This window comes from Fukomys damarensis, unplaced genomic scaffold (assembly GCF_012274545.1).
Source record: "Fukomys damarensis isolate Sample0158 unplaced genomic scaffold, DMR_v1.0_HiC HiC_scaffold_1, whole genome shotgun sequence".
Classification (NCBI taxonomy): domain Eukaryota; kingdom Metazoa; phylum Chordata; class Mammalia; order Rodentia; family Bathyergidae; genus Fukomys; species Fukomys damarensis.
The window spans coordinates 56,273,829-56,299,020 of record NW_022900913.1 but is presented as its reverse complement, the minus strand read 5'-3'; the positions used below and the strand labels follow the sequence as shown (position 1 = coordinate 56,299,020).

At 38.4% G+C, this 25,192-nt stretch overlaps 1 protein-coding gene across 4 annotated transcripts in view; it reads right to left on the bottom strand.

The window, feature by feature from the left end:
• Arhgef28 (Rho guanine nucleotide exchange factor 28) overlaps positions 1 to 25,192 on the bottom strand; it is a 300,102-nt gene that overhangs the window by 141,254 nt on the left and 133,656 nt on the right. For 3 of the 4 annotated variants that reach the window (XM_010635168.3, XM_033761423.1, XM_010635173.3), the window contains 3 exons: positions 23,623 to 23,806; positions 20,982 to 21,162; positions 17,207 to 17,276 (listed from right to left, as the gene is read on the bottom strand). In XM_010635168.3, the coding sequence (XP_010633470.1) occupies positions 17,207 to 17,276; positions 20,982 to 21,162; positions 23,623 to 23,806 (435 nt within the window). Of the gene's footprint in view, positions 1 to 17,206; positions 17,277 to 20,981; positions 21,163 to 23,622; positions 23,807 to 25,192 lie in introns of those variants that run through there. The other variant, XM_033761426.1, reaches the window with a different exon arrangement.

Below are 25,192 nucleotides of genomic sequence, written 5' to 3'. Positions count from 1 at the left end.
AATTATGGAGGGTATACTGTTAATATCACTGACATTAATACTTAAATGATAACGTAAATTATAATTAAGTATTTGTAAATACCCATTCAGGTGCTTTTGGACAGGAAGGTAAAAGCCTATGTATGTAAACAAATTCGAGACTGACTGCTGAGTGATGAATCGGAGTACAGACAAAATGCACGAATAATGTGCGCACTTGGTAACAAACGGACGCGGTTGTGTCTAATCTTCATAATTCAATCCGCTGAGGGTTGTAACAAGTGTACTTAATGCACTGGTGTGAAATAAACGTTTTTTGAATTTTGGTGCCTGCAATTTGTCATCACTTTTATGTAAACCATCATTAACTGTCATCATTTTCGGTGCCACTCCTGTCTCCTGAATCTTCAATTAACACTTGATTTACCGGAAACTTGAAGCCCGGCATGGAAGAGGTTGTGATCTGGGTGAAGAATTTAGGGATAAAATCACTGATGGCTGTGTTGCCAATGCATACGAGCAGGCTACACAGACAAGAAGCACTCATATAAGGGAGCTCTACTGCTGGACAGCAAAATCGGGGCCAATGGGTCTAAGGAATGGAGTCACAAAACATTAAGGCTGGAATTCGGGATATGGAGAATTATGACGATATTCCAGAAGAAGATGGCATGACTATTTCATTAGCTGTAGATTTTTGTACATGAATAAAAATCAAATTGTTATACATGGGGAAAAAAAGACATTCCTTGAAAATAGGCCCTACTTCATCTTTTGGAGTAAAAATTAATATATGACCCCATCTTATTTGGGGGGAAAATAGTACCAGGTACGGAATAAATAAATACTTCTCTCCTCTAGTTACACCTGGTGGCCCAATATAGCTACAGCTGGCAAGATGTGGTGGACTGTTAGGTAAACTGCGGACCTGAACAGGGAAGGGAAAGATGTTTCCTTTTTGCGATTACTAATTCAAACGCTTCAAATACTAGCACCATTTACCATAGCTTGTGGACTGCTGGGTGAGTCAGACAGGCTCAGAGTTTTCCCTCTGCTTCTCTTGAAGCCCCACACAACCTTCACCCTCCAGATTCACTGGTTTCCCTGCCGACACTTTCACCTCCACTCATCGCTACAATGTTTGATCCCAGTGTGTGGATCCAGTAGCTGCCAGAGAGTTAATTTCGCCAAGGGAATAAACAGTATTTTTTAGTACAGTAGCGCATGTTCGTAGCAAATAAGGATTACATTTACCGCGGGACAGTTTGTAAATGTACATAACACACCTTAATTCTTTTTATCCCCTTCCTCTCCTATCTTTCATTGCTCCCTTTAACTCTTGGTCCTCTTTGAATTTGAAAAAACTTGATTACCTTTTCTTATTTTTCCAGATTCTCTTTTTAGTCCCTGTTCTCTTCCTTCCCTCCCACTACTTCTTGATCTGCTTTCTATCTGAAAAAAAAAAAAACTCCCTAGCTCCTATTATCTATTGTTTTACTTTGCTATTTATATTTTGGATTTCTCATATAAGAGAAACCATGCAATATTTAAATTTATGTGTCTCTTTTATTTCACTTAAATTATGGTCTCAAGGTACATCCATTTATATGATTCAAGTTTGTCCTTCTTTATGGCAGAGTAGTACTTCACTATGTATAAATACCACATTTTTTTACCCATTCATATGTTGATGGACATAAAAAGGCCATTTCCAAGATTAAGCTATTATGAATTATGCTACTATAAACAGGGGTATGCATGTATCTCTGTCATATGATGTCTTTATCTCTTTGGCGAAGAAATCTAAAGGGGAATAGCTGGGTCAAATGGAATTTCTAGTTTCAGTTTTTTTGTGGATCTCCATACTGATCTCCATAGTGGTTGTGCTAGTTTACATTCCCACCAACAATGTAGAAGGGTTCCTTTTCCCCTGCAGCTGATCAAGCATTTGTTATTATTTGATTTCTTGATACCCATTCTTTCTGGAGTAAGACAGAATCTCAGTGTTGTTTTAACTTGCATTTCCCTGATGGCCAGTGAGTGACGTTGAACACTTTTCATGTATTTATTGGCCTTTTGTACTTCTTCTGAGAAGTGTCTATTCATTTTGGGAGCAAACAACTTGATTCTAGCAACCATTACAATGTTTTCAACTTTTGTTTTAATATCCCAATTACCCCTTTTTACAAAAAGTGGGAATAGTAATGAGAACTTACATTTTGCCTGCCCAGTACAAATGTGGACTGGGAGAAACTACAGGGCCCTTATCCATAGAAGTATCAAAATGCCCCTTGCTTCACCCAAGAGCCTCTGGAACCTATCACTTCCACAGCATCAGCTTGTCCTTGCCAAACTACAGCTGCAGACAAGCTGCCTGAGTTACAAGAAATTCTGGCCCTAGCAATCCAAAAATATGCCTTTTTTTTGGTATGTTTGCAGTGCATAATGTTTATACTCCTTGTGGGGAATTGGTACCGTTCACAGTACATCTTCATTCCTCTTTTCATCCTATTGCCCTTCTCTCTACCTCTTGATTCCCTTCACTTTTACAAAGATCTATCTCCCTACTTCCTATTTTCTATCTTTTAGTTTGCTCTTTATTTATATTTTGGGTTTTCTTCTATAAGAGAAACCATGTAATACTTAAGCTTCTGTGCCTGATTTATTTCACTTAACATTTTAAAGTATCTCTTTCATATTTATACTCTGCACTATTTCATTAAGAAAAGGTATCTTTTGAAATAGAGTTTTATAAGTTAAATTACTTGCAATACTGTTTTGAGCCACAAAAGTAATTGTTTAAGAAAACTTGGAGAGGACTAAGAAAAATTACCAATGTAAATAGCATTAAATTTCATATGTAGGAGGAGTTTATACTAAAGTTTATAATATAAAATTAATATTAAAATAAATATAAAGTTTATATATATGTGTATATATATGTACAAAATACCTTTATTGAGATATGAATTATATACCATACAATTCACCCATTTAATGCATACAATTCTACTGGTTTTAGTCTGTTCAGAGCTGTGCTATCAATGCCATAGTCAAGTTTAGAACATTTTCATCACCCCAGCAAAGAAATCCACATCGCTCCATATTGTCCTGGCTGTCATCCACTGGTCAAATATTCACTTCCTTTCTTCTCAATAGATCTGCCTGTTCTGGATAGTTCATACAAATCGAATAACAGCATGTAGTCTTTGTAATTGGCTTGTTCCACATAGTGTAATGTTTTCAAGGTTCATCCACTTTACAGTATTATATTAGTACTTCATTCTTCTTTATTGCCAAATAATATCTCACTATATCTCTATATATATCCTACATTTTATTCATTTATTCCTCAGCCAATGGGCATATGGGTTATCTTTACTTTTGTCTTTTATCAACAATGCTGTGGGTTGGGGATTTAGCTCAGTGGTTCTGCTGCCTGCCTTGTAAGCACAAGGACCCAAGTTCATTCCCCGGTATACACTTAGGAGTATAATTATTGGACAATATAACTATGTTTAATATGCTTTCATAGGGATTTTTAATCTCCTATCTACCCTCCCATCATAAAATCTCAAAAGTGAAGAGTTCAGTCACAAGGGGAAAAGTAACCTCAGCCCAGAAATTTAATTGCAATTATTAATTAAGCAGAAGCTCAATGTAATTATATTTCAAACTGAAGTTGGGACAACATTTTCTTAATTTAACCAATTATTTGAATAAGATGAGGCAAGTTCAGCGGCGCTGCTGCCAGATCTGATTGGCTCACGAAGGTCACGGTGCACAAGGGCATCCTTGCGCATCGTAGGGATCCAGACCCCATGTGGCAGAGGCAACCCAGGACCAGACAGCAGCAGGGCTCAGAAAGCCCACGGTTCTGAGCTTCGCACACAGTGGTGAGCAACAGAACAAAGAGAGCCTCTCCTAGGCTGGCTGTTGTGAATTGAAGCCCACTGGGAGAGCAAAGAGAGTCACTGGAATAAAGACGCAGTGGACGGCAGCAGTTGGTGAGTTGGTGGGGTTAGCACCAGAGCCCAGACTCGCTGCGGGGACGGGGCGGCTTGAACCTGCGGTGGAACTGTGCAAAGTACAATCCCACAGGAGGTCAGGGAGCTCAGTTCCAGCCTCACAGCTAAAACCAGCCAAATTTCAGTGGACTATGGCTGGCTTGCTGAAATTATTCAACTCACATCTGAACGCTACCCACATTGTGTACCAGTGACAACAGAGACATGATTCCAAGGGGTCATTTTTTTCCTCTTCTTTCTTCATCTCTCTCCTTTCTTGTTTGATTGTTTTTATTTTATTGGTACATTTAAGGTATTCAATATAATGACATTCATCATAGGAAATTTGCACCATTACATAATCCATCTTGGTTCTTACTTTTTCTCCATTGCCCTGCCCTCCCTTCGACCCCTCCACCCCTCCCTATTTTGTTTTTTTCTTGATTGTTCTTATTTTTATAGGCACGTGAATATGGTTTCTAGTTTCCTTGTTGCTGTTGGCTTGTTCTGCTCTTGTTTAAATTCCTTCCTTCTCTCTTTTCCTCCTGTCTTAACCAATTTCCCAAAGTTTGGATGATCTTCCTGTGTCCTCGAGCCTCGCTTCTAATCTTCCCCTCTCCTTCTATTTCTCTATATCCTGCCCCCACAACTCCTTCTAAATTTTCTTCCCAGAGGGTAAATGTACTATAATGAAGGGATTATTTACTGCAAACATTTCTGGTTTGTTCTAGATCTAGTTATATAATCACAAATCCACCTTATATAGTTAAAAGTGACAAATTAAGAATTACCACAATTCGTCATTTCCATGCTCTTTGAATGCTGTATGTATTGCTTTAGCCAAGGTGACATAATTATTCTAACCAGTTGTTTTCTCTGTTATACCAAGACTGAGAATGCCTAAAGGTCATTAAAATTACTATAAGCCAGTGCCAAAGAACCAAGGGCTAGGCTAAGGAAGCAGCAACCTCTCATCTTCATTAAACTGAAGAGGTAGGATCTTGCAACAGACTCAAAACACAAAAGTCTGCTATACTGACATAGAGTTATCTCTGAGAAGTAGCCATTTCTTAAGAGTTCTAAGTGCTAGCAATAAAGATACTTGCCATAGGCAATCTACAAACATCAGCCCAGGAATTAAGTCAAAAGCAACAACAACAGAAAAATAGAAACAAGAAGACACTTAAACAAGATGCAAACCCAGACTTTCAGCTTGCCAAGGACAAACTCAGGGGGCAAGGAGGTGGAAGAATCCGAAAGTCAATCACCCGGACTCCTTAAGTGGTAAAAACAGAAGTAACAAAGTAGATGAAAGGAGCACTGCAAAAAATCAAATCAGAAATAACTTTTCAGATAGCTTCAAAGGTGGTGACCCTAATGAAAGACATGATTAGTAACTGTAGAGTAGATACAGATTTCTTAAAAATTGAAGAACTGAAGAAAATTATGGAAACCCTGAATACCCAGCATAGGAAAGAAATGGAATACATGAAACACATTCAAACAGATAGCCAAGAGATTAAAAACTCCACAGAAAGTTTCGGCAGCAAAATCAGTAAACGTAAGGACAGAATTTTAGATATAGTAGACAGGATGCCAGTTAGTGAACACAAAAAGAATGATTTCTTAAAAGCAAAAAGGAATCATGAGAAATCATCCAACTGCTGCTAGATGATGCAAAAAAGAATAATTTAAGATTGATTAGAGTCAATGAAAGAATAGGAGACAGCACAAAAGACATAAATATTCACAGAAGTAATAACAGAAACTTCCCAAACAAGGAAAAAGAATTTGGCATACAGAAAAGTTAGGCATATAAAACTCCAATTAGCCATGATCAAAAAAATCTACACCCAGGCATATAATAGTCAAGATTTGAGAAATCCAACACAAAAACAAAATATTAAAAGCAGTTAGAAAAAAGAAACAAACCACATACAAAGGAAAGCTCATCAGAATCACCACAGACTTCTCAACACAAACCCTCAAGTCAAGGAAAGCCTCCAGTAAAGTATTTCAAGCCCTAAAAGAAAATAACCTCCAACTCAGATTGATGTAACCTGCAAAACTATCTTTCAAAATTGATGGAGAAATAAGATACTTCCACAACAAAGAATACCTAAGGAACTTCATGAAAGCCAAACCAGCACTCCAAAACATTCTAAAGGATATCCTAGAAAGAAACAATGAGGATTACAGCTCCATGAACCCCAACAGAATGACTCCACCAAGCAAGGTAAGAAATTAAATGGAGGGGTGGAGCCAACAACAGGAAAACATCATGACAATGATAAGTCAAAACATATCAGTTATAACTATCAATTTTAATGTTCTCAATTTAAGAATCAAAAGATAATAGACTGACAGAATGAGTCAAGAAGCAAGATCCAACAATATGTTGGATACAAGAAATACACTTAGTTCCAAAAGAAATTCATGAATTGAAAAATCAAAGGATGGAAAAGAATATTTCATGTGACAGAAAGCCAGAAAAACATAAGGAAAGCTATTTTATTTGCAGACAAAGTAGATTTCAAGCCAAGTCTGATTAAGAGAGACAAAGAAGGTCACTACATACTTGTAAAGGGAATAATCCAAGAGGAAGAGATGACAATCAAAAATATATGTGCACCAGGGACAGGGATTTAGCTCAGTGGTTCTGCTGCCTGCCTTGCAAGCACAAGGTCCAGAGTTCAATCCCTGGTTAAAAAAACATATGCACTAATGCACCCAACTATATAAAACAATTATGAATGGACATGAAAAATCAAATAAGTAGAATTGTAGTGGAGGACCTCAATACCCTACTGTCACAAATAGATCAACTAGACAAAAAATCAACAATGAAATACGAGGGACAAGGGGAAAAAATGAAAACCAAGATCTGTCATGTAGAGATACAAGATCCCAGTAATGAATGTAACTGTACTGTATACCTAGAATATACCAATAAACTCAAAAAAAAAAAAAAAGAAATACTACAACTAAATAAAACTTTTGAACAAATGGACATAACAGATGTCTACTGAGTATTCCACCCCACAAAATCAGAATACACATTCTTCTAAGCTGCACACAGGCTGTTCTCCCAAATAGACCATACTAGCTCATAGAACATGCTTAAGTAAATGCAAAGAAACTGCATATTAGCTGACAACAGCACAATGAAATTGGAGATCAATAGCAAAAGAAACTACAAGAATTTCATAAACATATGGAAATTGAATAATACTCTCCTGAAAAAACAATAGGTCACAGATGAAATTAAAGAAAAAATTAGACAGTTTCTCTAATTAAGTGATAATGCCAATACAACACACCTGAATTTATCTTGACACAATGAAAGCGGTCCTACTAGGGAAATTCATAGCAGTGAATGCCCATATTAGGAAAAGAGAGTGAGCTCAAATAACCTAATGCTAAACCTTCTAGGAAAAAGAAGAGTAAGAAAAATGCAAAGCTTATACAAGGAATGAAATTATAAACATCAGAGCAAAAATCAATGCAATGGAGACTGAGAGAATGAGAAAAAAATCAACAAATTGAAGAGTTGGTTCTTGAAAGATTAAACAAAATTGACAAACCCTTAGCAAACCTTATCAAAACAAGGAAAGAAAAGGCTCAAATCCATGCAATTGGGAATGAAATGGGTGAATCAAAACAAATCCTGTGGAAATCCAGAGCATCATCAATATCTACTTTGAGAACATGTATTTTAAAAGCTGGAAAACACAGAAAAAATGGACAGGTTCCTGGATACATATGAATTACTAAAGTTAAACCAAGAAGTTATAAGAATTCTAAACAACCCAATATTAATCAATGAAATTGAAAATGTAATTTAAAACTTACTAACAAAGAAAAACCCACATCCTGATGGATTCCCTGCTGAATTCTACAAGAAATTTAGAAAAGACCTAATGCCACTACTTCTCAAACTCTTTAATGAAACTGAAAGGGAAGCAATACTTCCTTCCAATGTCATTCCTGGAAGCAATCATTATCTTGATTCCAAAAACAGAGAAGGACCCAACCAAAAAAGAAAACTACAGTTCAATCTTTCTAATGAATATAGATGCAAAAATCCTCAGAATGCAGAAGACCGTCAAAAAGATCATACACCCTGACCAAGTGGAATTCATCCTGGGATGTAGGGATGGTTCAACATACTTAAATCAATAAATGTAACATACTATATTAATAGAGTCAAAGACAAAAACCAGGTAATCATCTCGATAGGTGCAGAAAAAGCATTTGATAAAGTCCAAAACTCATGCATGATAAAAAAAAAACCTACAGAAAAATGGAGTAGATGGTCATTATCTCAACCTTATAAAAGCCAACTATGAAAAACCAAAAGCCAACATCATACTAAATGGGCAAAAAACTGAAATCTTTCATGCTAAAGTCAGAAACAAGACGAGGATGTGCATTATCACCACTCTTGATCAATATAGTTCTGGAAACATTAACAACAGCAATTAGACAAGACAGACAAATAAAAGGAATAAGGGTAGGAAATGAAGACATTAAATTGGCATTATTTGCAGATGACATGATCCTCTATAGAAGACCCCAAAACTCCACCAAAAGACTTCTAGACTTAATAACTAAATTCAATACAGTAGCTGGATAAAAGTTCAACATTCAAAAATCAATAACCTTCCTGTACATGAATAGCACCATTTATTAAAGAGGCTATCTTTCAGTGAGAGAAGAATCTCCTTTCACAATAGCATCCCAAAAAATGAAATACCTAGGAATCAGTTTAATGAAAGAAGTAAAAAAAAAGACTTCTGCTTTGAAAACTACAGCACTCTAAAAAGAGGTTGAAGAAGCTTTCAGGATGGAAAGACATCCCCTGTTCTTGGGTAGGAAGAACCAATATAATGAAAGTGGCCACACTTTCAAAACTGTTACAGAAATTTAATGCAATCCTGATAAAAATTCCAAAAGCATATTTCACAGAACTAGAGAAAACAATCCAAAAATTCATTTGGAACCAGAAGAGACCTAAAATAGCAAAGGAAATTCTAGGCAACAAAGGCAAGGCAGGGGGAATCCCAATCCCCAATTTAATGCTATACAACAAAACTACTATGATTAAAAACATCATGGCACTAGCAAAGAAACAGACCCAAGAATCAATGAAGCAGATAAGAAAATGCAGAAACAACTCCAGATGTATTCAGCCAACTCATCTTTGACAGAGGAACACACCCCCACTAGAGGAAAGATAGCCTCTTTAATAAATGGTGCTAGAAAAACTGGGTCTCAACTTGCCAAAGACTGAAACTAGATCCATATCTTTCACCATGCACTAAACTAAAATTAAAATGGATCAAACATCTAAATATTAAAACAGAAACACTAAACCTGCTTGAAGATAAATTAGGTAGCTAAGACATTGGTATACATAAAGACTTTATGGACAAAACCTCAGTCACACAGAAACTAGCACAGAGAATCAATAACTAGGATCTCATCTTATTAAAAAGCTTTTGCACAGCAAGGGAAACCACAGAGTGAAGAGACAACCTACAATGTGAGAAAAAATCCTTACCAGCTGTTCCTCAGACAAAGGACCACTATCTAGAATATATAAAGAACTCAAAAAAATCAGACACCCTAAATTTAAAGACTCAATCAAAAATGGGTAATTGAAATGAATAGATATTTCTCAGAAGAAGAAATAGAAACAGCAAACAAATACATGAAAAAATGTTCAATATCACTGGTCATTCGTGACATGCAATGGAAAACAATGCAGAGATTCCATCTCACTCTAAAAAGAATGACTGCTATCAAGAAATCAACCAATAACAAATGCTGGAGGGGCTGTGGGGAAAAAGAAACCCTGTCCACTGTTGGTGGGAATGTAGTCTGCTATAACCACTGTGGAAATCAGTGTGGAGATTCCTCAAAACACTAAAACTAGAGGTTCCATTTGACCCAGCTATTTCCCTTCTTGGTATCTTCCCAAAAGAATCAAAAGTATCAGACAGTGATATATGTACACCCATGTTTATAGGAGCACAGTTTGTAATAGCTAAATCTTAGAAATAGTCCCCAGTGGTAGAATTCTCGCCTGCCAAATGCCCATCAACCGGTGATTGGATAAAGATATTTTTTATATAAAATGGAGTAATACTCAGCCATAAAGAAAGATAAACTAGAAATATTTATAGCTAAATGGATGGAACTTGAGACTATACTCTTGAGAAAAATAAATAGGACACGTGTAAATACTGAATTCTCTAGTGTGACAAACTGAAAGTGTAAATGAGGACCAAAATTTATAATAGATATTGTGAAATAGGAAGAAAATGTTCAAAGGGGAAGGGGAATGGGGTGGGCGGAGAGAGAGGAAAGAAAAAAATGAGAAAGGAAGGAAACAAAGCTTTCATAAATTGGGAAGGGCAAAGGGATTGAAGGGACGGAAAGGGAATGGGAAAAAATAAGAATCAAGCTATATCATGTACAGTTACAAATTCCCAATGATGAATGTGATCACAATGTATACCTAAAATAAATCAATAAACTTAATTTTAAAAAAGATGCGGCAAGTCATCTTTCAAACATAAAGCAAAATTCAATTTTGTTTTAATATTACTTTTATGTTCCTAAGACTTCAAACTTTGTATGTCAAGAAAGGGACTACACATTTTACAATTTCAAATTAAGCTCATTTCCACTCCATTAGAATCCTAAAATGAGTTTAATACTCATCTCTCCTTGCAGCCTGCTAATTTGACCTAGATGGAGGAAAGGCTCCCTACCAAACTTCATCCAAATTCATGGCTTGTAGGTGAGCTCTGAGGTATGCAGAGCCCTGGGGTCTCACAGAAGGTTCAACCAGATGATCTTGGAGGCTCTTTCCCACTGAAACCATGATCCTTTGTTTCTGCGCTAAGCTGAGGAATGAGGAAGAGAATTTTTATCTATGTGTGAGAACTGCTGATATTATAATAGTATATAAAATGAGCATCATATTAGCTTAATATCCTATCTTTATCTGTGGTCCTTTAACAAGGAAAGTTGTTTTTGTTTCACTGTCATTATTTCAGAAAATGACTCGCAAAATCAGTCTCTAAAGAAAGTTCAGAAAAGCCTGGACTATTCTGTACAATGAAAGAACAAACTACAGTCCATTTCCTGAAACTCAAAAGTATGTTCTTTGTGTATGTTTTTAAATTTTTTAAAAATTTGTTTTAATTGATGCATCATTGTACACATATTTACTGAGTCAGTGAGATAATTTGATTCATCTATACAATGTGTAATGATCAGATTACAGTAATTATTGTTTTCATAATTTGTTTTTATAGCCCATTAATTCTTCTAGCTCTTCATAAAAAAATACATAAATTGTAAACTATTGTCAGCCTGCTGGGCTTCAAACATGAGAATTTATTCCTCCTGGGTAATCTTATGTTGGTACTCAACATCCATCTATTATTTTAGCCCCTTAATCTCTCCTTTCTAGCCTTTTGTAATCACTATTCTACTCTCTTCTTAGGAAATCAACTTTTTTTTACTTCCACCTATAACTGAGAACATACTTTATTTGCCTTTTTATGCTTGACTTTTTAAATTGTGTTGAAAAGATTAAAAGCCTATACCAAGGGCTTAAACAGATTTTCCTTGTTAAGATTAGGACACAGTGTTGTCACCAACTGTGTAATCATCCTGCAGAAAAGATTCCCAACTGCCACTTTCATTCTCCAAAACACAGCCCCAGCTTCCCTGGTGCAAAAGACCTATATCTTGACAAAACATTTGAACCATGTGATGATTTCAAAAAGCCTGAAGTTAGATCATTTAAAATAAAAATTGGGGAAGGAAACTGCATGTGGACATAAAGTCCTCGTTTTGGTAATGTCACACAGGAACTATTCAAATAAGTGTCCACCTTGTAACTACTGGCCCCCCACCCTGCTTCTCACAAACCAGAGCACACTGGAAATGCCATACCCCATCTAAAGAATGTTCAAAGGAAAAAAATCTGTTCACCTCTAGTCACCATAATAAGAATGGTTCTGTCCTGGAATCCGAAAACACAGACATTCACCATTAAGCTCACTATGAGCCTATATTACACAATTTGCTATCCAAATGGGCCACGCGGCACTAGGCATACACTGTATTAGATACTGGGAAGATGCTACATCCACGTTTCTCATTTCAGGCATACTATGAGGTATCAAGTGACACTCCCATTTCTCCCCACCTCTACCGCCACTACTCCCTGCCATTTTCACAAACACAACCGAGTGATTTGCTGAGGCTGAAAAGCCAATTCGTGGCATAGCTAATGTTTTAGCACCATCTCCTTGCGCTAGCATGTGTCATCAAGACGAGCCTGTGCATGTGGGTCACAAATTTCCCAGTCTGAAGGACCTGAGACAGATTACCATTTGGAAAAGAGCTCATTGCCAGGCAGTGATTTCAATGTTTATACTTTTCCCATCCCTAAAATGCTGAGGAAAACTCTAAACCAGCAGCCTGAACACTAAATCAATAGGTCCTGTGTTATACAGAGGAGGTTGCAGTGAGGCATATAGGAGGGCTTAATCTGACTTCTGACTGCCTGGGCAAGCTGCGTCACATCGGGCAAGTTATATAATCCCTTTGTGCTGCCACTTCCTCATGCATAAAATGAGAAGAGTTGATCCCTGGCTCCATGTCCTTCCCCCCAGTGGCTGGCGTGTGTGGTGCATGAGTGCACCTGCTTCATTCAGCTCACAGTTGCCTGCACAGTGCTTAGAACAGTGCCTGGCATACAGCAGGTGCTAACAAATGCTGAAGGGACACTAATCAAAGGAAACTCCTTGAGAGTGGAGTGTTCTGCTTTTTCCTGTTTATGAGTGCTGCTGTATCACCAGGTGCCCAGAACCGTGCCTGCTACAAAGGGGCACTCAGTAAATATTCGCTATATTGCTAAGTAAAGGGACCTGCATGGACAACGACTTCTGTTCAGACCCACAGCCTCTCTGCCATCCCACACAGGAGTGTCTTAGCTGCTGAGCACTGTGCCTCAGCCTCAAGGGAAATTATTTTACTTTCTTTCTTCTATGATTAAAACTCATTCCAATCCCACTTCCTATTTCCTTCTTAATGGACATACAGGCAATTTATGGGGGAAAGCCAACAGAATGACAGACAAATGTCACAAGAGTTGAGACAGCATTATCACAGTTTCTCTCAAGTACAAGAAAATAAAAAAGAAACTGGATTCACACAGTGGTGAATGGTATTGTAATGGATCTTGGCTTTCTTTATGGTTCAGACTCTAGGCAGGCAGTGACCTCCCCAAAGGCATCAAGAATGTGGCTGGCTGTTGGAGGCACAGACAGTCTCAAAGAATCAAGGTGACCATGAGTAGTTGGCAAAACACCTCCCTGGGTACTTTCCAGTGTGGCATGACTGTATTGATGAATGCTGAGAACCAAGGTTACAATTCAAATGGAGCAAATTAGGTCAAGAGAGGAGAGAGGAGACATGAGAAACAGCATCACTCTCCAAAGCACCTTCCACAAACCACTTCCATGAGATGTGCCACAAGAACTATGCAAAGGGGATTTTTTTAAATAATCAGTTAATTTGGGGAACTGATAGGCCACACAATATTACACAGATTTCTGGACTGTCTCTTGACTTACTAGAACTTGTGAAACATTAAGTGCATTCTGCAACTTCAATATGAGGCTTTAGATATAGAATTTTCTACTTATTTGCCTAAACAATACTTATTTTTCAGAACATTGTCTAAGACTAATAATAATACTCTTTAGGAAATCTTAGATCAAATAAGGATAAGGAAGCAAGGAGAAAAATGAAGCCTATTTGTGAATTACTAAATACTAATAATTAGTTTATTAATCTGAGCACATCAAAGGCAAGATGACTTTGGGCTTATTTAATGAATCCAAATAAAGTCCTATTATTCTGGGAGCACTATTACAATCATGAAATTATGAAAACATAAGTGGCTTTTAGGAATATTAAAAATAATAAAACCCTTTATCACACTCACAAAGACAACAAAGCTAACTCCCAGGCTAAAAGAGTCTTTTAATCTGTGACAGCTGCAGATACAAGCTTAGAGCCTCCACCTCTACCCATTGCCCCAGAGGGAAAAGAAAAACACATCTATTAAAAAAAAGAAGAAGAAGAAGTCTTAGTAGATCTCAAGGGAAAAGTTCATTCCAGGGCTAAGGGGTGGGGAGAAGAAACTCTAATGCTGAAAATGCTTTGTCTTTCCTCTTGGGTCTCCTCCAGGCTCGTGAATGGACAAAACCCAACAGAACACAGTAGTTTGGACATTAGTTGACTACTGCCCTCTGCTGGAATGTGCACACCATTTCTAAGACTCTTTCAAAAGCAGGCAACACAAAAGCACTGAGGGTCTACAAAACGTACACATTAAGTATTTGGAACTAGAGGACTTCAATATTTGTCCAAATCTTTTTGACTCAGTGGCTTTGGTTGTCACTTGGCTGCCCCCCAGGCCCATCAAATTCAACTCATCCAAAAGTGAGTGTATCTCTGTCAAAATCCCACTTCCTGCTATCCCACCTAAGGACATTCCCAAGAATGGAGGAGCCACTATTCTCCCTCACCATTTGCACCCAATCAGACCCCACGCCTTCAGAGCATACTCATCATCCCTATCTCTCCTACCATCACACTGTTGTGGAATGGGCCCTCTGCTGAATTTCTTTCAGCAGCCCTCTGGCTGGCACTTGTCTTCTCAAATCCATCCTCCATACTCTCACCTTTCTAAAACAATAATCTCATCATTTGAGAGAGCTGCCAGAGCAGTCAGGGGGAGTCTAGCTCCTTGCTTCTAATATAAATCCTGCCATTCAGCCCACCTCTTACATCTGATTTCCTGGTGTCACCACCACTACATGTATACACATGTGCATACACACACACACACACACACACACACACACACACACACACACCTATACTCCAAGGACTGCAAAATGACCTGTTTCCCCCGATGCTTCATAATGCATCATCTAGTTCAGGACTCCATTTTATAAGTATTTCCACTGTCTGAAATTCCCCTTTTTCCCTCAATTCACAGCTCCAAGGTCATCTCCTCCAGGATGCTTTCCTTGACCCTTCCTCTGTCACAATCTGCAGCATGCTCACCATAGGATTTGCAAATGACTGCACTCCAGGCGAGGTACTTAGGCTCTCCTTGGAAAGCTTGTTTCACTGCCTCAACCCCAGACCGGTAGCTCCTTGGGCAAATAATACAGAATTTCAGTACTTATTTAGACTTCACTGTTCTAAATTAGTCTGAAGAGGAATGACAAGGAAGGAAATATATACAAGATGATCTAAAAAATCAGAAGCTGACTTGGAAATCACAGTGTGGGGGCTTAAATAAGAAATAAGGGTAGTATAAAAATGTAGTCATCAATGCCACAGGACTTGGCAATTGGCAGCCAAGAAACTTAGCTCCAAGTTTTTATCAGCCCACTAGAGGTGAGAAGCTGGATTAGCTACAACTGCAGCCATAAAAGCAGGCCAAGTGCTCAGGGAAAGCCATCATTCATGCCATGGAGCCAGGAAGAAGTTTCTCCTGCAGGTCATCAGAGAGAAAGCGTGGAATAATTCCTGCTTGGGAAGGAAGGGAAAACAGTAGCACCCTCAACACAGCCAGAAGCATCACTCACAGAAAACAGCAAAGGCACCTCCACCTGAGCCGGATCGCAAAGTCTGGCAGGGAGCTCAGTGAGTCAGGCTTAACACAGGGGCAGGCACAGTGTGGACAGCCACACAAACCTCAGCCACTCACTGTAAATGTCCCTTCTCCAAGACCGCCTTCTAACAGCCTACGTACGTCCATCCTACCTGGACTACAGCTAGTCTCTGCTTCCAATTAAAAGCAAAACCACAGATATTAACTAGCTGTTAATATTGATGACTTAGGAATAAGAAACTTACCTTATTTTTCCTCCCTAGCCCTAGTACCTAACATGTTGGTTCTCAGCACTATCAGGCCAATGTCCCTTAAGATTAATAGGTATTTTATACTTCTTCACTATCCTGAAATTAAATATAAAAATAACATAACTTTACCTGTCCCAATATATACATATATGAAATATATACATATATGAAATATATTACATATGTGTGTATTTATATATATGACCCTATCTTTATTTATAATCTTAGAAAAGCAAAATCTTTAGTACCCCAACTAAAATATGAAGCAAAAGGAAAATAATCAACACTAAGACAATACATATTTCAATATACAAAACATTTTCCAAAAAACACAGTGATATGGTCAGATTTTTGCAATTATTGTCAGGTAATCAGAATGCACTGCAGACAAAAGGTATAGGAATCTGCAAAAACAGATAAGAATGATTGCTAGGATAAAAACTCATGTTTGTATGAGGACATACGAACAGACCAAACTTCTTAGTATAGGGAAAAGGTATGCAAAATGCAATAAGGATTGCATGCCCAGATAAACTGCCAAGCTAAAGAAAATGAATGCTAATAACATCCCTGCAAGTGAGCTGGGTGCCATGTCTGGGATGGCATCAGAATGATTCCATGTACTCGATGTGAAACAGAGTAGTGACGCTGCATTATGAAAAATCTCTCTGCGCATCAACACCCAACATGAGCAAAACTGTGCATTTGGCCATGGAATCAGCTGTAGGGGACAACTCTTCGGGGTGCATGTGGGACTGCCCCATACTTTGATGAGTCTCACCTCTAAATGTTGGTAGTGCTGTTCACCCCTCATGCCAACAAGCACCCCTTCATCCCTTCATGATCCCCACGTCATTCCCTCTCAGGCCTGCTGCCCCAGCACAGAGGAGAAGCTCCCCAAAGGATAAATGAGCAAAACAACCAACAGAAGAATGGAGTGAATAAACTTTGGAACAAGAAAAATCCGTGTGCCTGGAGAGTGCTCCAAAGATGTGGAACATAAGGGCCTGGCCCACGTTCAGCAAATGGCACTCAGCGAAGGCCTGCTGAATAAAACATGGAAATAGTTTTACATTATGTCTGGTGCTATCAGAGGAAGCAAGGGCTTTTATCCTATCGCATAATCCCAGATCTTGCCGCTGAGCCCCTTGCTTCATGCTTTGTTTCACTGTGTACTTCAAAAGACTAGTTAACCAGTTTGTCCTGGTACCTTCTGGGTTGCATAGGTGTGTCAGGAACATGCATACCTTCTTCAGTTTTTGCAGCTCCAGAAGGCATGATTGGTCTTTCCTCTGGCCTGGCTTCTTGCTCAAGTGCCTAAAAAATGAAAAAGAAGGGGGAAAATCACCAAAAATTATTTGAGACTAGAGATATCCAACAAAAGATGAAAAATCACAATCAAAAGCTAGGAGAGAGGGAGTGGGGGAGGGTAGGAAGGAAGAAAAAAAAGGAAGGAAAGGAAGGAAGGAAGACAAAGCCTGGGCCCCAGGATATGGAGACAGAGGTAGGGAGAAACCTACAGGGAGAGGCCAAAACTATTCCTTGGCTGTTTCTGCAGGTCATGAAGGTTCTCAGGAACATGATGTTTGAGCCAAAGAAAGAACAAAGAATCTCAAAGTGAAAAAGAAGGGTCACTGGTTTATTCTCTAGAGCATCTCACACCCAAACCCTAAGACACAGTGACATCGGAGGACCAAATGAGGGGCAGGGCTGCAATCATGAGGAGGATCCAAAATAATCATGGGTTGGGAAATCATGCTGCAAACTGGCACACACTGGCACAAGCATCTCTGGCTGAAGCTAAGTTGATGACCCTTCCCCAGGCTGAGCTTTCTGCCCTCTGGGAACCTTGGACTTCCTTGGGCTTTCCTTTCAGATAGATTCCCCACAGCCAGCAAAAATGTGAAGAAACACAGGATTATGTGTTGATATGCCAAATGGTAAAACAGCCCAAGATTGTATGAGCACATGTTCCAAAATAAACCTTCAGTCTTCTGGGGCAGGTAACCACACAACTAACATAGACCCCTGCCTCATTCCCAACAGGTTATTAAGCCCAGAGGATCAAGGGTTGTACTCTTCGACCATTTCAGAAAAACATTCTGAGGCCACTGCATGAAGAACATGAAAATAGACACGATTTACTGAATCACAAAGGGGCGGGGAGCACAAAATGCCTAGTCATTCACCCTCAAGGGTCATTAACTTTCTCAGCTCTTGCTGGACACAGCTCTTGCTCAGCTCTCTTCCAGGGCCCTGGGCATCAGGGGATGGACAAGAGTAGGTCTGCAACAGGACAACCTGGGGCTGGGAAAGATAACCACACAGATTTAAGGCCTGAGACCACCACCTCCCCTTTAGTTTTATCTGGAGTCAGCTTTGACCTTGAACCCCTCATCTTCCAATGAGGGAGGTGCCAAGCCTACATAAAATAAGGGCATCAAACAATGCTAGTCTCTTATCAAAACAAAACTTGGAATAAAATACTATCTTTTTAATAAATGAAATGTATGAAAACTTAATTTTTACACCTAGTAGTTTTAGGATGCAACTTTATAAAATTTAAGTGTCTTAGTTGTCTTCTTCATTTCAACTCAGTTCCAGAACTAAATTATCAGGATTCTGATTAATAGAAAGGCTTTCTCATGAGGAGGATAATTAAAAAATAATTAAAAGATATAGCTAAGATCTTGCCCATTCACAGGTATGGGTAGAACTCAGGAGTAGAGCACATGTTTATGATATGCAAGGCCTGGAGTTAAATCCCAACACCAAAAAGGGAAAAAATAATAATAATTTTGCCTAATCTTTAATTTCTTAATAGTTGTCATTATAATCTGGATATTTAGCACCAGCCTGTCATTTTAATCTTTAGTATATATTACAAATTGTCATGGCACCATCATCAACTGGAATACAGAGTAAAAAAATAAACCTCTGCAAAGTGTGGCTTCTGAGGAGATCACAGGAACAGCTCCAGGGGACAGCAAAGCCAGCATAGAACTTCTGCAGCAAGGTTTTACTGCTGCTGTTGTAGAAGGCTGCAGGTAAGTGGTCAGTGCTCACACCTGAGACTTCATATATCTCTTTGGAGGAGACTGAGTATGGACCATGATTCAGTAAGCACCAATCAGCCGCTCAAAAAAAACCTCAAAAATGAACTTTTTAAAAAAATGAACTTTTAGACATTCAAGATTCAATAAAGCATGAAAATTTTCTGTATATACGCTATGCATAATCTCATAATAGTTGTCATCCGATGTTGTGAAGCTTCAGTGTAGACAACTCATCCAGGAAGTCTCACTTGCTTACATTTAAAATAACACTAACCAAGTAAGAAGTACCGCAAACAATTGGAAACTCAAGAATGCCACAGAATTGTTTTGTCAGGCAGGTCAGAATGTCAGAAAGAATCTCAACTATTTCCTTCCCTCCTGCTGCCCCTGCTCACCACCATACCACTACCTCTAGGTAGAGGGGAGAGTGCTGAAATGAGAGACTACTGCATTTTAACTGTTGTATTTATCAAGTGTTTTCCATGAAATGAAATGAAATCCTCGGAGAAGGTGGAGATCCACCCCTTCTTGGTCTTTGGTGTTGTGAAGTCTACTATAACAAAATATGGTGGTATGCAGATATATTCACCATAAATCTTCCCCAAAAGTTATCAGCATTATTGCAAATGTGTATGAGAGATGTCACAAATCCAGCCTAAACAGTTGGAGGACTGGATAATGAAGTGAATGCCCAGTGGGCTCTGCTTGCACAGAGAACATGTTCTACTGTTCCCAGAAGTTCAGTCACCAAGTGCCATTCTGCTGTCTAAGTGTCTCTTCTGAGGTTACATGTGTTGCTGAGCTCTGTTCCTTGGGGACTGCAGGGCACAGACCTCATCCTGAGAACCTCTACATGGCAAAGCCAATGTCTGTCTGGCCAGATCAACCTCCACCTGGTGCTTTGATGAAAAGCCACAACAATGGCTGAAGATTTAGCATCTTCCAATGATAAGTACTGTATCCTTAAGCAACGCCCTCATTTGTATATTGTATGTAACACTGTGTGTCAGTAAAACATACACACAATTTCCTAAAACTGAACAGAGAGGTAGACTGTACTTTGAAGAGTACATTTTAATTGTTTAAATAAAACTCTATATGGAATAAGCCAATAAAAATATTTAATATATAATGTTTGGGGCTGAATTTTAATGGTCTGACACAAACATACAAAAGGCAATATCGATTTTCTGAGCTAACTTTTTAATATGTTTTAAAGCTTCTACAGCCATGAAAATTGTACCTTGCTAATAGATGTGCTTTAAAACTCAGGAGGCCACAGGATCTGACTAGTATAACTAGTAAGTCCATCAAACCTCTGACCCTGGTCCAATGGATCGACCCAGGCTCTCATTCATAGTAACACTTTGCTTACTGATAAGTAAAATGTGTAAATATTCTTTATATTCTTTCAGAATATACAAAAGACAATGACAAAAATAACAATAAAGGAGAAACAGTTCACCCCCAAGATGGGCATGCTATGGTAGCCCTCAAAGTTAGTAAGGGGCCATGGTGGGAGGAGAAAACCTTTACATTCTTACCTGTTCTTATGTGTACACTGGGACAAAAGCTTAACTACATCTAAGCCCTAATAAGAAAGCCCAGGAGTAGATAGTACACATAGCCCTAAATGCAACTTCTTTAAATAAGAATTATAATCCAGTCTAGTGTTATAATAAGTTCAGAGAAAATATCAAATATACGAATGTTAAAATCCAACCATGAGTAGGGTTGTTCCAGAAAACTCCAGGAATCAAGATTATTATACAAACTATTTTCCTACTGCCAGAATATATACTAATCTTCATTCCACACTTTAACAGTTTCCAATTCCATGCCCCCAGTGTTTCATTGGATTTAAAAAGTGCTACCTCAAAAAAGCACTGTTCCCAAAACAATGAACGGAGGCTTGCTCTCTCTCCAGAAGCATGCATGTCTGTACACCAAATTAACTGGCACAAACCTTAACAAGAAAGGCTCTGTCCCAAAAGTATTTTCGGAAGAGTTTAATATCTGCCTCCAGTAAGTGCTCAGCCGTGTGGTTAAGGGTGAGAGTCAGTGTGTCTGATGAGTGAACGTACTGCAGAGAAGCATCCTCACTGAGCCGTGCTCGGGAGAAGCCTGGGGAACGTGGGCCCTGAAAACTGAAACATCACAGTCACAATCCACGCACAGCTTGGACAATGCCATCCCCAAGAACCCAGGACCCTCTCTCCCCAGATATTACAAATCCAACTGGCAAATGTTCCTTGAAAATCACCTTCATGCAACAAATACATAAGATCATGTAAACAGATAGTAGTAAAGCCATCTTTTGTTCCACCTACAGAAGCTGCTTAGTAAAAGGAATTTGAAATATACATATACCTTGAAGATTTCTAAAAAAAAAAAAGTAACAGTAATGACTTTCAAATACAGAACTTTACCCCAATGTTTCATTTTCCTTTTAATCTGAAAAGACACCTCTCCCTTTAACAGGGCCACAATGTAGAACAAATTAGCTAGCAGCCAGTGGTTTATTAGGTGATTACAGTGGAAAACAGATAAGTTCTCTGGGGAGGCAGTGAGGTTTGGCTTTTACAAACAAGTGAGATATTCATAACACACTGGGACCACTGTTGTAAATCTCTTTGTCATGCAAATTAAAACATGCATAAATTCAATCATGTGTATTCATGAATACTTTCCTTAGCAAACTAAATTATTGAATATAATCTTATTTTCTGTTCTATCTTAGCTAAGAACAACTGCATACTTATTAGCTATAGGTAGGCTTCATAGTTAGTAAAACAATATTCTAGGTCAGGCAACACCAACAGTAAGGATGCCTCAGGAAAGAAAATATTAATATTCAGCATGTTGTCACACCCCCACAGACTATTCCCAGATTCCTTAAATCACAGAACCAGCTCTGTACCTCTTCCCTCTTCTAACATGATCTCATTTTGTTAATGAATGTTTGTTTTACAGTCCCTAAGTTAGGATGGTTTGACTTATAATTTTTCAATTTAACCACGGTGCAGAAAGTATATGCATTCATTAGAAATCTTACTTCAAATTATACGTGTTGACTTTTTTTCAAGCTAGTAAGGCTGGGCAGTGGCAGAGAGCCATAGCTCCCACACAGCAACATAATGACACAGTAAACAGCCCGTGCTGTTCAATAGGTTAGGTGTAGTAATCACATCTTTGGTGTGAGAATTTACCATCTTACAATGGGTCGTGAGGACATCACCCCATCATAAGGAACATCTGATCTGCATTTCCATTGAAATAAATATTATCTCTGTCATTATAGAGTGATAAAAAGAGATCTATAAAGGGCAGTTATACTCTAAGACTTGGGGAAACTCCCCAAACTCTTCACACTAATTGCGACAAGAACTCCAGAATTTTCTAGAAACAAACTCTCCAAGACAACAATAAGCAGCTGATGCGGACACACGCTGAGCCTCCTCAGTAAGATGACTGCTATTAATTTAGAATGTGGATGTTGTATCACACGATCAAAATTGAGTTCACAGTCTAATCCATAAATGCTTTCATTAAACATATAAACTTTTTAAAAATACTACCTTCTGATCTCAGACACAGGGAAAAAGCTACAAAGAAATGAAGAAGTCTGCCTCCAGGATCTCAGCGGAACCCCTACTCATGGTGACTAAGTCAAAGGACACATTCTTGCCCAGCCGTTTTAGCAAAGTAAGTGGAACTGTGTTAAACCAAAGGGAAAATCCCTGTGGATAGGCTTGTCTCATGGTGGATGGGCTTTTGACCAAATAAGAAAAGTTAACCTCTGATTTCTACTCCAATGTCTATACTGACTGTGTAACCATAAATTACAATTAGTGATATGAACCCAAGAAGAAAAATCCACTAACACATATTTAATATTTATATAGCACTTTGAATCTTTAATGAATCTTTCCATTTATATTTTGTATAAAATCACATATTAAAACAATAAAATCACTACATATAAAGGCTCCTTTCATAAATTAAGAATAATGACCTATCTGAATCATTCTAAATAATAAACAGTAGGCTCATTGTTTATTGGACGTGTCGATACATCATAAACATGGAGAACTTTATAATTAACAAATTATTTCCTTTCCATCATTTCATTAGGCCCTAAATATACCAGAGTTTGTCATTCATTGATTTAACAAAAATATATTCTTTCAGTGAAAATTATTGGCTGGACTTTATACTAAAAGAAATTACAGTGGGTAAAACACATGATCCAACTTCTCAGATAATTTCGGAGGAAGGCAGAAATGAAACAAATGTTCTTATAATTACATTTTACTCTTAATATTATAAATTAATCATAATCATAAAATATAACACAGAAAGCCTCTCTGAAGAAGTGACATGAAACTTCACAGATAAGCAGAAGTTAGGCTATAGTTTCCTCAATTTTTTTTTCTTATCTCTCTCCCATGGTTTTTTGAGACCTTTTCTTCCTGCCTCTTCTCCATGAAATATTAATACCAAGTACATCTGCTTATGTAATTAATGAGAATTGACATTTAAAAAGACCCCAACATTGACTTTACAAAAACAAATCAAAAGAGAAACTATCAAGCAGCTGAACTCACTTTGTGATATCTTCCACGAGCTTCGAGTGTCCTCCATGTGTGGCTAAGTCTAATGGCGTGGCACCCTCTTCATTGGGTAGCACCAAGGCCTGGACACCCCCAGGGAGACACAAGAGGAAGTGGCAAAGCCTAGCCAGGCCCCATCTCACAGCCAGGTGTAGAAGAGACTCTCTGTGTAGAGATACTGTACAGAAAGAAAAACGTGATATTAGTTCCTCATTCCTCAATTTCCCAAGTTTGTTTCATACCTTTTGTCAAAAAGAAAATGCATTTAGATATAATAAAATGTCAAACCTAGAAAGAAGTACAAAAGCATCTGATCCCAGGACCTCACTCTGCAAATGTGAAGCAGTCCAAAGATTTGTCCAATGTCAGGAAGCTGGAAGATGCTAGGTCAGGTCGAGTCATCACTAATGTGATATCCTTTCCACCCACATTGCCACCAATTGTCACTAAACATGCAAGAAGATTACCTATGAAAAGCAGGTCCTCGGGAAAGACCATTATTTGGAAACAAACACTTGCCAATTTCCAAGGTACCTTTAATGAGATCTCCCTGCCCTGTCATGACCATAAAGGAGCCACCGTCCCTACCCTCTGTCCTCAAAGCTGCTCCTCCCCTAATGAGAAGCTACATCAGCAACAGCCTTCATATGCCCAGAAATTTTGAGATCATGGTGTCTGTCAAACTTTACAGTAAAGCTTCTGCCCATCTGTTACATCCCTGGGGTTATTTCGATATTGCCAAAGCCACCTTGGTGCTTCGCAACAGCTAGGCTTGGATCTATTTTAATGCTCTGGGACAAAGGGCTCTTGGTTGGTCTGTGTCTTGGTTTCCATTGTTTGTTGCTCTACATTATGATTGTTTCCTGATTGTATCACCTTACAGGCTGATGGGTCTTTGGAGTTTTTACTCCTAATGCCTAGCATAGCTAAAAACAGACAAAGTAGCACACTGCCACCAGATATCTTTGTGATATACTAGACATCTTCATCTTTAAAAAATTCAAAAGAGGGCTGGGGATTTAGCTCAGTGATTCCATCACCTGCCTCACAAGCACAAGGACTAGAGTTCGATCCCTGGCACTAAGAAAATAAAATTCAAAAGAGCTAAGTTGGCTATTAAAGAACTAATCTCTATTTTATCCTTTAAGTTTTTGACTATTATTCTCATTTGATTAGAAAGTAGAGTTTCTTATTCTTAACAGATTCCCAGCAGGGAAAGTTTGACAACATTTGCATTTTCCTTCCTTTTTAAATATTAATCAGGAAGAGACTTGCTAGGACTGGGTAGCAAAACATACAAATACACTCACTGGCATGAGACAGGCATCAGTATGAGATACTAGCCAGCCACACTGGGATAAAATTTCTAAGACACAGATCCTGATCTGAATCTGGTGATGAACGTTCTACAGTTCTACAGGTTGCAATTTTCTTGCCCTTCAAAACAAAAACAAAAACATGATCACATGAGAACAAAGAAGGCCTCTGAGTTCCCTTTTAAAATGACGGCACTGGTAGAGGCAAACATGGTATTAATTACTTAGACGGTTCTACCTAGAATGCC